General features: G+C 40.5%; 1 protein-coding gene across 2 annotated transcripts in view; it reads right to left on the reverse strand.

Annotated features, from left to right (window-relative positions):
• The window catches only part of EPHA3 (EPH receptor A3), a 405,788-nt gene that overhangs the window by 285,291 nt on the left and 104,372 nt on the right, over window positions 1-16,125 (reverse strand). For both annotated transcript variants that reach the window (XM_019525737.1, XM_019525736.1), the window contains exon 3: window positions 5,623-6,283. In XM_019525737.1, coding sequence (XP_019381282.1) covers window positions 5,623-6,283 — 661 coding nt within the window. The remainder of the gene's footprint in view (window positions 1-5,622; window positions 6,284-16,125) is intronic.

The following is a 16,125-nucleotide window of genomic DNA, read 5'->3' on the forward strand; positions in this document are numbered from 1 at the left end:
AAAGTCACCTCAAAGAAGTCCTTCCAAACAATGTGATTGCTATTTACAATATAAATACTTTAATGTAGCTATATTAGTCATCTATAATTGATCGAGTACAAAATTCTGGGGTATTTTTGGTGAAAATAGGATACTGGGCCTTGGTTCAGGAATCAATCCCCCATTTATAACATTGTTTCTTACGAGAAAATTGGTTCCGAGGTACAACATTTTGACTTAAGATGTGGTTTTCAGGAGCCAATTGAGTTGTAAGTCCAAGGACTGCCAGTATGTTGGAAGCACAGGGACTCCATACATGGAGAGTCTTCTTCAGATCAGCTCCTTAGACCATATTTGAAGAGAATGTGGAAAAGTCTGGAATGGCAAGCCGAAAGCTCTGCACCAGGATGGTGAATGTCTTCAATATGTTTTGAGAAGTACTTTGCAGGTGTATATTCTTTGAGTGAATTACCAGAGCTGGAGGAAGGTCACCAAAAGAACCAGTTGCTTTCCTGACGATTTGGAAATACTCTTTACTCTTCAAAATTAAATCAATTTAGATACTTTGTAACATCTGCAGAAAAGAGCTGTGGTAAACATTGTGCCATGAGGAACAAATCTTTTCCTTCTCTCTTTACTATTTTTTGTTATAGAAAGTTATTTTTCTTTTCGCTACGGCATAGCAGTATCTGTACTTTTCCTATCTATGTTTATCACTGGTCTTATTTCTGTCCTAACCCTCTATTTCTGAAAATATCATGATGATTACAACTTTTCATTCACCTATGATTACTATGGTGGGGCAGGCTACCTGGGGTGAATTGTTCAATAAAGGATCCCTCAGGATTGGAAAAGAGCTATTCACTCATCTATCTTGGTAAAGGGTGCATCTTGACACATGTAGCCAAGGGGCTCCTTCATAAAAGTCAAGTAAAGAATACTTCGATTAGTCAGGCTACACTGTTACAGGGAAGTAAAGAAACGAGTGACTAAATATACTATATAACTGACAATTTTGAAGTTATGGATAACAAGATTAAAATAGTTAAACAGGGACAACATAAGTGGTGACTATGTGTGAAGATACACATTTCAAAGTAAAAGTTGGAACATTTAAACTAAACAAGACAAAGCACTAACAAAACTAGAAGAGGAAAAACTCTGACAGCAGCAAGGAACAGACTAAGAGATTAAATCTAGTAGCTAAAATAATTTCCCGATAGTTCTCATTCTAAATAGGGCAAAATTAAAAATGAAATATCATTGCTTTAGAGGAACAAGTAGGCAGTATAACCATTTGTTTTGTAAAACATTCTATGAATAGGGACAGGTACTGTATATTCATATCCAGGTCACAGCTGTATTAAAAACCAATCAGGTGAACACAACTTTGCACTTAGTAAAAAACAGAAAACTACCACAAAGTCCAACACAGGCAATACTCAGAAGAAACCTAATGTTCTAATTAGGGAAGGGTGTTATACGCCCACCCCCAAAATAAACACTGGTAAAGCTGAAGGAAGAAAACAAAATCCCAAACCATATATGCCGCAGTCAAATAGGATTGACTGTGCTAAGTGCCTTGGTTAGTAAAATTCTTTAGCAATGTGAACAACATTTCAAGGCCTTAATATTGGAAACACACAAGCTCTTTAAGTCACCCCTTTTTATGTCAGTTGGCATGTAATGTTATATCCAGGCACAACAACACATTGCTGGCAAAGTCTCCCCAGGACCTAAATCCTAATAATAACCCTAAAAGCAATTAAGTAGCCCAAAATTCCTCAGTGGGAGTAGAAGTGTATCTTTTTGTTAACAAGCCTAACATTATATATAATATTTCTAACAATGAGACTAATAGACAACTCTCAGACACCAATTAATATAAAGAACTTGGGGAGGACTCCACATCAGTATTCACTCTGGAACAGGAAAATGTTATCAAACCTTGCCCATACCAGCTTCAGGAAAAACTACTTCCACTACACCCCAACTCTCCTGTTTCAGGAACATTTTATATGCTCCCCAAGATTCACAGAGGGCAATCCTGGCAGATCATTATATCTGACTGTAGTTGCCGCACTGAACAGCTATCAGGATTCATAGACCACATCCAGAGAAGTGCAGCTGTGCAGTATGTGGTGCCACAGACATGTCTCCAGCTCCACATACCACACATTCAGGTGTTCTCCACACTGCAAGGTAGCAGCGAGGGGGGGGTCATAAAGCTGGGCTGAGTTCCTCATAAAGCTGGGCTGAGTTCCATTCCCCAGCCTGATCATACCTTGGGAAGGGGAAGAGCTGCTTTGAAACATTTCAAAACTTTTGAAACGTTTTGGCTGCCCTTGTTTTGTTTCAAGGCTGTTTCAAAGTCCTTTATTTCATTTCAATTTTACTGTTTCAAGCTCAAAATGAGTTGAAACAGCATTGAAACGACACAGCTGGAGAAATTTTGCACAGCTCTACTATGCAGTGCTTTCCAGTATATAGCATTCTGTACCAGGCCAGCAGCTTGCCTATACACTCCACAGTGCAAGATTCAGACCTAAAGCTAAGTTAGGGAACCTGTGTTGGAAACATATGTGATAAATGGCAGATGCTACTTATTTGAGGGAAAGATTGGGACTCAACTTTTTTTGCCAATAATAAAAGAAATTGCACACAGGATTTTCAAAAGAAACCTAATGGGATGATCAGACCTCATTAGTGTGCTTAATTTCATTATCAGAGAAGCCATTCTACTAATGCAAACTGATTTTATATTTGAAAATGTGTTATGAAATCCTTATAAGTATTTGCTCAGAGACAATAAAAGTCACTGGTGTGAAAGCAAATCAGATTTTCAGGAAGTATTTGCACACAGGCTCATCTGGTAAAATCTCTTCCATAATTAGTTAAATGCTTTTCAAGTACTCTGAAGATAAGAAGCACTGTTATTGCTGTTTCCATTTCAGATTATTTTAACTTCAGCTAGAGAGTGATATTACTCTTAGTTCCCCACTCATTCATGCCTGTGTGCTTGTGACTCCATCTTATGTCTACTTCAAACACTATAATCCTGAATTTAAGTCCTGTTACAGCCAAGAAAAAATGGTACAGAAGGAACAGGGCTGAGCCAAAGCAGTCACTCAAAAAACATGTGAAAAACTGAATTTGCTTCCGAGCCTTCCAATTCCTGCTGTTACTGATGTCAACAACAGTGAGGTTGGATCACTGACTGCTTTTAGAGTGCCACTTAAATCAAACGAGGGTGAAAAGATTTGACAAATATGAATGCTGTTGAAAGTTGTCATGACAGAAGGATATTATATGCAGAGCCAGTGCAAGCCAGAATCTCCCATCACTTTTTTAAATTGTTTAATCTCATAAACAAAGCTCTTTTGATGAACGTGTGAAACTAAGACCAAAATAATGGGAAAGCAGAACTGGATGTCAAGGTATGATTGGGGTAACAGAATCTGCTTTTATGTTCTATGTTCCTGGTCAAAACCCACCTGCAGTGTGAACACCCCTGCCTTCTCCCTCCCCCCCCCAAAAAAATCCAACACACATTCCTTGCTGCCTTCAGCAGAAATTATGTATACATGCAGTGTCTGAATGTAGAATCTTATTTTAAGAAAACGCCTTTACTTATTCATTTACTAAATGCTTATTTTCATTGCTTCAATTTTCCTCTGATATTTTCAGGAGCAATAATCTTTTCAAGTTCACATTTCACTGTAATTCTAAACAAATGGCTTCCAATCATTTAAGGGACAAGGGCTCTAATGTTTTGGCAAGTTCATATTGGTTCTTTACAGTAATAGCTGTATTTGCTTTCAAATTTTAGGAATTAAAAAGATAGCTACAGAAGGCACAAAGTTTAAGTGTGTCAGGTCAATAAAAGCCTAGCTCTTATTATTTTTAAAGGGCCCACAAAGTAGTACAACCCCTATGTTTCTGTAACAGGGGGCTTTGCCCCTGTCACTTTAAAGGGGAAAGACTGAGCTGACAGGTAACAGCAGGACAGCAGGAACAGGTGGCTTCTTTGAGCTAAAAAGAAACACCTGTACATGGTAGAGGAGCAACATGACCAGAAGGGTGGTGCCCAGTGCTCCCAAGTGTGTTCAAGTCAGTCTGGCCCCACAGTCTGCAGGGAAAGGAGCTCCCAGGAAGAGGCTGGAGGCCACGCTGCAGGGTGCTAAGGGGGTGCTCTGTGTTAAGCTCTGTATAGGGCTTAAATGCAGTGGGGCTGGGGAATCAAATCCCAAGACAGCGGGCCACAGCTGGAGGCTTCAACAAGAGAAATCTGGAAGGCTAAAACTCGGACAAAGTTATTAGTGCCTGAGGGGCAGAATGAGAATGGGACTGTGATGTCTCATAAAAAGTAATGATGAAGCAACACTTGTAAGGCATGGGCATAGTGATGGGGGTAGTTGATGGCCACAGTTAAAGCCCCTAAGGCAGATTAGTGCCTGAGGGCACAGGTAGGGCCCAAACAGCTAGGCCACATGCTGATCCAGGGGGCTTATACTCAGGGACTTAGGGGAACAGCCTCCCAATGTAAAATACAATTCTCACCAAGGCATGGCAGGTGGAACGGTGAGGAAGTTACACTGAAGAGTTTAGGGAGACAGGTAGTTTGGCCACTACAAGATTTTGCTAGTCTCAATCAACTTCCAAGTACTGATGTCTCCGTTAATTTAAAAAACAAACAAACCTCCAGCAATAGTGTAAACTACTAATAATAATATCAGTGCTTTCAGAGATAACTGTAAAACCTTTTTTACAAAAGGCACACTTTAAAATCCTTCATTGGCCTTTTCACTGGAATTCTTTGTGAAGAAGCCAAGGATTTCACAGGCATGGAGACTAGAAGCCCACTGGCCAGCAGGAACAAACCATATTCTGGGAGACACATGGCACAAAGGGGCAAAAGGGAGAAAAAAACCCAATGTATCTGACTAGAAGAAAAAAAAAGTGTCATATCAGTTATATTAATTACAACAAATATGTTCCAAATAAAATGTAAATCAAATATTTAGAATTAGGAACTCTCATATCCTCATCGCATTCTATAACTTATATAAACAAGTTTTGTTGACCCAAACATTTACAGAAAATGATTTCTGGGTCATGAGTATTTGTGGAAGTATAATTAAAAAACTTCATGCATTCATATTCACTTTGCAAGTGTTTGCACATTTAGATCAATTGAGATCAAGAAAAACATCTTCTGTTTTATCTGATCAGCCCTGACCTAACCAACCCATAAGTCAAGCAGCAAATACTGAATACTTATAGTTCAAGCCACGGAGATTTAAAAAGAAAAAAAAAGAAACTTCATACAAAATTTCAGATGTTTTACCAGAATTAATACATTTCAAGAAATCATAATCTGTTTGTAGATATCTGGACAAGGGGAGAGAGCCAGGATTTATTGCATGTGACCTTAGCTGCAAATAATTCACTCAATCCTGCAAGTGGATACTATTAAAGTACATTATGCATGTGAATCAAACAAGTAAAAACTAGATGTGTAATTTTGTGATCCAATTAATCTATCTCATCAGTTTGTGAAGAACATGAATCATTATGAGGAGAAGGGACATGATACGAATCACCTACTAATAATTAAACTATAAATATGAAGTACATTGTTACCTTGGCAAGCAAAGCCTCTTTCTTCATAGCCAGCATTACACAAACACTTTCCTATGGGCACTAGCCATTCTCCTTCTGTACTGCAATACATCTTAGGTGGATCTTCCTCCTTGGAATGATTGACACAAGAACCTCGCACTTCCACTAGTGACTGGGAGTCCATAGGTACTGTGTCTGGAAACATAGCCAGGTTCTTTACAGTGAAAGGGCACTTTTTGAAGTACACTCGCACTGATACTAAGGCAACACATGCACCCACATCTTGAAAGGCCAAGTAAAAGCCTTTCTTGCTGATGGGTCCCACCTCACGAACTTCTGTATTGAGTTTGAGAATTCGATCCCCAAGATCCATTTGAGTGAAGCTCTCATCAGCTGCAATGGTGTCAATCTTTGTAAACTGGTGTTCTCTGAACTTGACCGAATGGTCATCATCAGATTCCATGTAATAAAGATTAAAGGTCTCTTTGCAAGTGCCCAGAACCAGTGGTATGCTATTACAGTCTCTCAAGGTAAACTTGAGCTCCACATATATCTTCTGAGCTGAATTGCGCGGGATCCAGTTTGTTCTTAGCCAGTTGTTCTGACTGTGATCCATGACATTGCACACCTGATAAGTTCTGATTGGTGTATAGTGCTCATCAACTCCACTTATCTCCTCCCACTGAAAAAAAAAGAAAAATATTAAGGATATTGATTATAATTGGTAGTTACTGTATTTACAGCTGCACATTATGATCGAACACTTTACTGAAGAGTCTGCCCCCACTATACAGAGCAATACTGTTTTACTTAAAACTGCTAGGAAAGTCTTGTGACACATGCACTTCATGTTTTCTAACACATCCTATGAATGCTTTATATATACACACTAACAGTCACCGTTAACAAGTCAGCATTTAGTATGAAGTGATATAAAGCTCATTGTCTGTCCAGCTACTGCTGAAATACCATGAGTTTACAACATTTTAGGGCCTGAACAACATTTAAAAAATTTAAGGAGACTTCTATTTATTTTGCATCTCTCTCTGACCTCACTAGTTCACCTTAACCTTGCTACCACAGTTACTAAAAGTTATCACAAACTTTATTTTCAAACATCCAATAACTCAGGTTCTTCAATACTATATAGCTTTTTACACCAGCCTCTTCAGAACTGATATTTAACAGTGTTGGTCCTCTAATTAGTTCTGGATATATCATCTGACAGATATATGGGCTTTTTTCACTGTTGATAGAAAAAATAGATTATTGTAGTTACCACGCAGTGTTTATTTAATTCTAACAATTAAAAGGACTTTCAACCATCCAAGAACGATGGATTTACATGTTCTAACATTTTAATTATATAATCTCCCTCCCCCCCCAAACTATCCATGAAACTTTGAATACCTCCATTTACAGACAATTTTAAAAGGCTATTTTTCTATCTTTAAAGAGAATTATGCATATACAAAGACATAGAACTTAGCGCACAGTGAAACATGACTGTTTATAGAAGCTACAAAAATCCATCTTCTGGATCACTGTCACCCAGAGAGATACACACAACACATTCCAAAATGCAAACCCCATGCCATGGCAGCAATCAGATGCAATGCAGCTGGAGAGTGGTAACCACTTAGACAGAGTTACTAGGTGTTGTAAATGTTGGAGTGAGTGAAGTAGATAGAACAAAGCATTTTTGGAGAAAGCGCACTTTCTCTGAGTACAGATCATAATTTTTTTCTAGGAATATGCCTTTCCCCATCTACTTAAATTACAAAGAATTCAGAGGCCCCTTTTACACATGCAGGTAAAGGCATATGCATTGCAGGAGGGGCAATTATGGGATTATGCATTAGATCCCATCATGTCTTATTGCTGATGCAGGTGGAGCCCAATCCTGGGCAGCCCCTCCATGGGTAAGACGCAGTCTCCTGCTGCTGGGAGCCCGCTAGGGCTTGGAGGTTTTATGCTGGGCATGGTACACCTCTCAGGCTGAGAGTCTTGTCAACTGACACTTCTATATCATTTATTTTGAAGAATCTTCCTATGAATACTCTTTTGTATTGTTTAAATCAGGCTTATTTTTGTTTAAGCATTTGTAAACATGTACACTTCTTACTAGACTAGTATAGATAAAAAAAAAAAAAAAAAAAAAAAAAAAAAAAAATCAGTAAAACCCTTGTGTGCATATTGTTACAGTGGAATCAAGGTACTTGCATTGGTTTTGGTAACTTTACACTAGAATACCTCAGCAGATATGAGCTAGATCTAATAGAAACTAGTTTAAACTAAACCAGTGATTCTCAACAGGGGTGTGTACAGAAGTTGGTTTTTTTTGCCATTTAAAGCACTTTATTAACATGACTTAACAGAAGTGCTTTACAGCACTTTAAAAATTAGTACAGCACTTTAAATTAACCCTTATTAAATGAGGTATTAAATATTTTATAGCACTTGAGCAATCTGTAGCACTTTAAATAACTTCTGTATGCTGGTCAGATTTCTGACCCATGGAGAAGTTCCAGGAGGCTGCAGAGCACCCCCTACCTCTGAGGCTGGAAAGTGCAGGGAGGCTCAAAGCCTACCCACCCCCAAACACTGAACATCTGTCATGTTTAAAAGTGCTGTAACTTTATAGTGCTATAAAAAGTGCTCTAAATTACAGCTCTGTAAAACATGCACCGAGGACTTTTGTACGCATCTCAGGATGCCAAGGCAAACTGGGGTGCCTTGAGATCCTTCCATGACAGCACTGTCACATGTGCAATCACGGTTCACATGATAAACCCAAAGATTTCAAAGAGGAATCTGGAGCGTTAAAACATTGTGACCTGATGTGGTCTTTCTCTGTTCTTTGCAACAGAAGCATTGCTTTATTATTTTTCTGTAGTCAAAAAACAGGTGAAAATGAAGAGCTGGCTTTTCCCAAGCACCCTGAGTCTATCCAGGAGTGCCTTGAGTCTATCAAGGCTGAGAACCATCAACATAAACTAAACTGATACACTCAAAATGGAGCTGCAAAGATATGTTGCCCATGTTAGATCAGAAAAACTTTTATAGTGGCATAAAACACAAGTAAACAAACATCCTTGCCTAAAATGCCCCCAAATATTAGCACAATGATTACTATTGATAGTTTGTGCTGCTTTATCACAGGCAAATGTGTGTTTGGTTATGGCACAATCGATGCACACCAGGGCTTGTCTCTACTCTTCAGTAGCCCCAGGTAGGTGATTCCAGGGGCACATATTTCACACTGAAGAACAAGGAAATGCGCTGGGTCCACACTTGCAGACATGAACCCTGGGAATTCCCCATGGGGTTCCTCTGCTCTGCAGCATGGAACACATGCCACAGGAATTCCTCTATAGGGGATTTCAGGACACACATTTCACACTTTAGAGCATGGGAGCCCCAGGTGATTCCCCACTCTGCACTTGTAGATGTGCACCCCAGGTCAGGGCTAGGTACCTGGGGCTGTTGTTCTGCAGGATTGGGCCACTGAAGCCCTAGAAATGGGAGGGGCCCAATTCTGTAGGACAGTGGCCCCAAGTGACATCTGCATCTGCTAATTAATTGGTTCAGCTGTGCCTGGTGTAGCTGATCCTGCAACAAAACTGACAGACAACAATGTCTGTCTGTAGCCGGGATGTGTGAGCAAATGAAACATTTACTTCAGTGAAACTTTCACTGGTATGTTACACTAATAGGAACCAGTTTAAAGCAGGAACTAAACTTGACAGACAAGCTGGTAGTCTGGAGTTCTTGCAGATGGATGCCACTTTTACTGGTGTAACTTATACCAGCTGAGTCTTACCCTTGATTGTTTCAGGGATAATTCTAAGGAAGAGTAGTGAAAATTAACTTATTTACATTGAAATAACAACTAATTGCACCAGGTTTGTTCAGACCCTAAACCAAGAGATCTACATAGAGACCTCCACCCAATCAACTACTAGACCTTAAAAATTGTTTTACTGATTAAATAAGTTTAAATTAAACCACTGCAATTTCTGTATGTGGACAAGACCTAAAAATGAGACATAATATACATGTAAAACACAATGTCTTCCAATTTTGGTAAAAAACTTGGATTTCTAGAAAAATTGCACTCAAATATTGACATCTATCAATTAAGACTAAATTAGACAGGATTATGAAAGGTATTTTACAAGGAAATTTAAAGGATCTTACATAGATATTCACATGATTCATTCATCACTGTTCCCATTAATATCGTTTCTAGTCATTCCAATACATTCTACACTTTCTATAAAAGATGCAAACAAAACAGGAACTTGATTTGCTGAATTTTAATAACTTCAGAAGATATATTGTGCCATAGTAATCTTGCTGCAATTTTTTCACAGCAACTTTCTAATCTGGCATGTTTATACAAGCACATCAATACAGAACTATAAATTGCATGATAAACCAAACAACACCAGTATGTTCTGCATATAAAGGGTTGCAAAGAGCAATTATCACTTCATTAATTTGTAATGAAGACCAAATTGCCTGTAAATGATTGCAGATTGCCATTTCAGCCTAGTTGTTGCATAAACAGCAAGTCTCTGGAACTACTATTTAAGAGTGAGGCTTTCTGAACGAAGGGTCTAATCCTGATCCTATAGACTGTAAAAAGACACTTGCTCTTCACTTCTACAGTTACACGATCAGACTCAAAACAAAATTATACACTTCATACAAATTGCTTTAGCTTAGTAAACTACAATGTTGGCACTATTAATAATGACACAAGCCACAAGAATGTATTTTAAAACTGGATATTTTAAAATAATTAAATATCTAATTCTTCCCATCTTCCCCCCCAAAAAACTTTAGGGTCCTCATTTTCTAGTTTAGCTCTGCAACCACACTTGATAGATATCCACTTTTTTTAAAGAAAATGAAAGCTGTGGTTCTGAAATATTCACCTGACTCCAGCACTTGGCCTTTCAAGAAAGATAAATCAAGCGTGAAACACGTGAGAGAACAGCAAGATCCAGCAATACTGAAGGAAGGAGACCACTACTCTTAAGATCAACCAAAGGGGAAGCAGGGACCCTTCATTTACTATAAAGCCTAATCAAATGAAACTCTGTATGCATAATTTATTTGGGTTTGGTTCATCATTTCCTAAGGGATTTCACAGGCTCAGGATTACTCTGAACATAGGTGATCCCAAGGCTCCACACTGTTGTAGAGTTGCAAAGTGCTATACCCATTCTCTACTTCAAATCATAGAGAGAGACATCATGCAAGCTCTTCTTCATGTAAAAGTTACCCTCTCTCCAGCACTGTCATCCTAGGATGCTTTCTATAGTGCACTTGAACACTGCTAGTATAAAAGCAAAAGACCAGATAACATTGAAACAAAATCAGATGTCCTAAACTACAGCCCCTACCCTTCTTATTAGCAACAATAAAACCCTTTTTTGGGTTATTTGCCATTTACAGTTATAAAATAAATATATAGCCAAACTTTAAAGTATATAACCCTTAAGTATTGTGAAGAGATACTTCTGTTTGCTAGTGGGAGAGGTGGGTGCCAATGGAATAGTTTCTCTTGGATGCTCTTCTTCTAGGCCGAGTAGCAGAGGGGAAGCAATTAATTGCCCAATTTCAAAGCACTGTTACACAACAACTTTAATAAGAGAATCATTGAAGCTTCACTGCACTGACCTTCATGAACTGTATCTTCAAATGATTTACAGAAGTACATAGTATGGTAGGAGAAGGAAGAAATAAATAAGGGAAAATATGGAATAAATGTGCTTGCTCATGAAATTCTAAAATAAAGAAAAAAAAAATGAAAATATACATCACGGTCATTCCATATCTCAGGAGCTTCAGAGAAAGCAGCTCTTGCTTTAGTAGGGATCACAGACTGGATCAGGGATGGATACATGGAGAGGATATTAGGAAGTTCAGGAAACGAAAGAAAAAACTTAGGGAAGACCATTCTAAACTGTATAGAAAAATACCAAAGTCCTGTAGAGATGCTTCAAGTTTCTAGTGATGTGCATGATCCTAGCTTCTGGTTTATGGACACTGCAGGTCAACACTCCTAACATGCAGGAGTCAACTAGGTGGACATTCAAAAGGGTAAATGGTACGGAAGCTGCAATTACCACATGGAGAGACAATAAAGCAGTGGTATAAGAAGACAAATTAGCGCCTGGGGCAAACCCTGTGGGAGAGTGGGTGAGAGGGTTAAGGAAAATGGTTTCTGAGAGCCGGGTGGTGATGCTGAGAATAGAGAGGGGGCGTGGGGTGGTGGGGGCACATGGCCCAAGAGCCAGGGTAGGGAGGCAGGTCAGATAAAGGATGGGGGGCCAGGGAGGGGAGTGCAGCATTCTTAGCAGCTGGGAATGTCTAAATTGCTCTGGTTGAGCTTCTGCCACCATGCCTGTTCTGCCTGTCCCGGCTCTGATGTTGTTAAAGCAACAGCAACCTGGAGCTGTTTCATTAAATCATTAAAATGTGTTTAAAGTAGCCTGAAATCACAAAGAAACATCAGCATGAAGAGGTAAACAATACACAATAGTAGCTCCACTGAAAGAATTTTGATGGGGCAATTTTTAAAAGAAGGGGTTAAGAAAAACGCTAGCGAGTACAGAGGTACTGACATTGTCTGCCCATCCTCAAGCAGAGGAACAGTAAAAGATTTATGTTGAGGGCGGGAATTAGTTAGGAACTTTGGAGGAAAACAAGATTTTCATTTGCATAACACATCATACAATGACAGACTGGATCAGGCCCTGATCTAAGTCAGTCATACTGGTGTACCATTTACAACAACTCAGTTCCATTCATTGGAGTTCCCCTGAGTCACACACTGATATAACTCAGAGCAGAATCTGGTCTACAACATGCTACTTCTAAAATGTATCCCACTTGATATTAAATCATTCCACTATTTCAAGACTCTATCTTTGAATTACCATCACCATTAATTACCATTAAGCTACCTAACCACTACCACTGAGATATTCAAGGGAAGGTAGGCGATCTGGATATTTAATTTTCATGAACATTCAATACATGTGGGATCTAACTCCCTTGGATCTATTTGAGAAACCTGAGCAATAGGTTAAACAACATAAGTCATCTGAAATAAACACTATTTATAATGTTTCTAACTTTCCTGTGTCAACCCTACTAGTTTTAGTATTAGTTGCTCTGAAATATATATATAGCATCTCCGACAAAGAGCACAGCACATAAATCATACTGAAGAGGGAGGGGGAGTGGGGAGGAAAATGACAAGTAGAAGGAAAACATGCAGATTGCTTCATGTATTAACAAGTCCAGGAAATCCTGGACAGAGGGGAAAATGACTATTTATTGCCAAATAAAAGAAAAAAAAAAGAGAATAATCTGATATTCTTATTATCATGGTAATTGCATTGTACCATGAGTGAGCTCCTAAGACAGGCAATCCCAGCAGCATTGAAATCGGTTTTGCTCTCATTCTACTGGCTTTTAGTGTTTGGTAATTTTTTCTCCAAATATCAAACTGTCTTTAGTGTATCCTTATGGGAGATAATGTAAAAAAGAATGTGTGTGAATGTGCATGTATGTTAACACTACCAGTTTTAGTAATTTTTGGCCCTGAAATATATATTGGATATCTCTGACAAAGAACACAACATATAAACTACACTGAAGACCTGTTACTGGAGGTGGGGGGAGGGAAGCAGGTGGATGACAAGTAGAATGAAACACACACACTTTATTTTTTACCTTCTTCCATTTATTTAATCAGTTCCCTCTCCAAACACTAAGATCATCTCCATGATAACATCATATGTGAACATTAAAATTTTAATGATTGAGTACAAAGGGGGCTGATAATATCATGTGTTTTGCTTTGTCGCTAAGCAATTGCATAAACAGGGGTAAACAAGAAAAGGAGGAAACATCTTAGCATATAAGTCAATTTTGGGGCCTAAAACTACAGGTTTAATATAGGCTTCATTTAAATTTTTTAATGGAAGAATCCTTCATTATGAAATCAAAGTTTCCAAATTAAGTACTTAAAAGATAGGCACCAGATTGACACTTGGTATAATACAAGTTCAGTTTCTAAAAACTGGTGTAATCTCCCATTAACAACAATGGACAGCAAGTGCTATAATTCATGTAAATTTGTATTACACCTGAACCGATAAGAAGAATGGGCATATCCCTGATGTACAAATTTAATTTTGTCAAGAATACAAGTAATTTGAGTTTTCAGCCACAAGTTTGAACAAAAATTCAAAACAGTCTACGGAAAATAAACATGCTGATTCGAATGTTTTGTTTTATTGAAAACCCAATTATCCATTAAAAAGAAAATGTATATTTTTGAAAGAACATTTTAATTAAACATAAAACACAATCACACATTTCAGATAACAGACATTAAATGGAAATTTTGTTATTAATGCAGTGATTCTCAACCAACATGTTGGGGCACCCTGGAGTGCTATCAGGTCCTCTGAAGGGTGCTGCAAGGTGTGAGAAGATAAGGGAGGTGTGAGGAGATAAGTAGATAAGCCAAGTAGATAATTTCAGGCTCAGGCTTGTCCCTGCCTGAATGATCTCCCACCCCCACTGCTCAGCCCCTCAGCAAGGAGGTAAGTGCTGAAATATATACATTAGTTTTTTAAATTGGGTGCCACACAATTCACAAAAGTTATGGAGGGGTGCCTTGAGACCAGTAAGGGGTGTTTTGAGGCCAAAAAGGTTGAGAACCACTGTGTTAATGGATGGACAATATGCTGAGCTTATCTATTTTTTCCTAAAAAAAAACCCCAAGAGCCGTCAAATATTTTCTTAACCAGAATTCCATTTAACCAGTAGCCTGACTGTAAGCATGAACAAAATATCTGGTGCTGCCATAGATAAGCATTATGTACCCATTAGAGCCAGAATATGCTTTTTTGGTGGTTAGGTTTGGGAAATGAATTTGCACTCTCACATAAGCCGCCTACAGAACTCTTCTGTCTGCTTCAGAGAGCAGGGCTGGCCCCACCCCTCTGCTCTCTAACAGGAACAGGTGTGGGGGCATGAGCAGATGCTGAAGAGCATTACCCCTGAGGTGAAGGGGACAGGGAGGGGGTTTATTCCTCCTCCCTCCCCTCTCTCCCTGGACCCCAGCTGGGGTCTGCCTGGCCAGGGCACAGAAGTCCCTGTCAGGCACCCCCGCCCCACCTCACTGTGGGAGCAGTGGCAGGGCATGGCCAGCCCCAGCAGCAGACTCAAGCGAACAGGGAACGGAGTGGAGTTTAATTCCCCACCTCCCTCCTCTGTCCCACCAGCACAGACTTTTCCCCCCGCTTATGGCTCAGCATGGCCCAGGACCCCCAGAGCCCTCTCCCAGTCAGGGAGCAATCCCACTACACCTTCCCAGCTGCTAGGGCTGGGGTCTGCTTGGAGCAGTCCAGGAGCAAATGCCAGATCGGGGGGAGGGAAGAAAGCAAAACAGCCTCAAACCCAGGTGGGGAGAGGCACACAGGGATTGTGGCAGAGGTTCCATCCTGGATATAAGCCCTACCAAGCAGAAAGACCCAGGCTGGTGAGGGGCAGGAGTGTGTTGGCACTAGCCAAGGGCAGAAGAAAGCCAAGTCAAGTATGCAGCTAGGGGAGCAGCTCCAGCCCAGCGGCCCCTTTAACCTGCTGGACAACAGTGCCTCAGCTGCCCCTGCAGTGGTGTGCACAGTGTGACCTCACCCCTCAGCCCCAAGCCCTATTACTTGTGGTCATTGGGCACCGAGCTAGACGCACACTGCTGACTCTTTCCCTACTCAGTGGCAGCGGTGCAGCATGGCCCTGTGTTCCAGGTACCAGGCACAGGGTACTACTCTTATGGCTTCCCTGCCACCACTGCTGCTGCCATCAGGGGGGCCTGCCCTGGCCATACTGGTAGGCACTGCCCATGCTGCCAAACTGTGTTTAGCCACCAGGCAAGAAAATGGCAGCAGCGGCAGTGAAGCCATGGGCACAGCACAGCCCCAGATACCAGGTGCAGGGTGCTACCCCTACACTGCTTGGGTAGCACCTACCAGTATGGCCAGGGTGGTTGCCCCTGACAGTTATGGAGGCAGGGAAGCTGTAGGGGTATCACCCCTTGCCTGTTACATGGGGCCATGCTGTTCCTATGGCTTTCCCACCACCACTACCAGCATCTGGGGCATGGACAGACACTGGGCCAGCATAGCTTCCTTAAGGCAAGGAGGTCAGAGAGTGGGGTTATTCCCCACTCCCTCCCCTCTCCACTCAAGAGACCCCAGCTGGGGTCTAGCTGGCCGGGACACAGCAGCCCATCAGGCTTCTTCCTGGAGGTTTATTCTTCCTTCCAACCCCTTTCCCACTGGGGGACCACAACCATGATCTGCCAGCCCTGACCATTGCCTCCACCATTCGCCCCTGACCAGGCAGACCCTGGTTGGGGTTCCCCGAGGGGACAAAGGAGAGAATAAACCCTTTCCTTGCTTGCGCTCCCTGAGCACCATGACAGGGACTGCT

This window comes from Gavialis gangeticus, unplaced genomic scaffold (assembly GCF_001723915.1).
Source record: "Gavialis gangeticus isolate Ggan-Ray unplaced genomic scaffold, GavGan_comp1, whole genome shotgun sequence".
Classification (NCBI taxonomy): Eukaryota; Metazoa; Chordata; order Crocodylia; family Gavialidae; genus Gavialis; species Gavialis gangeticus.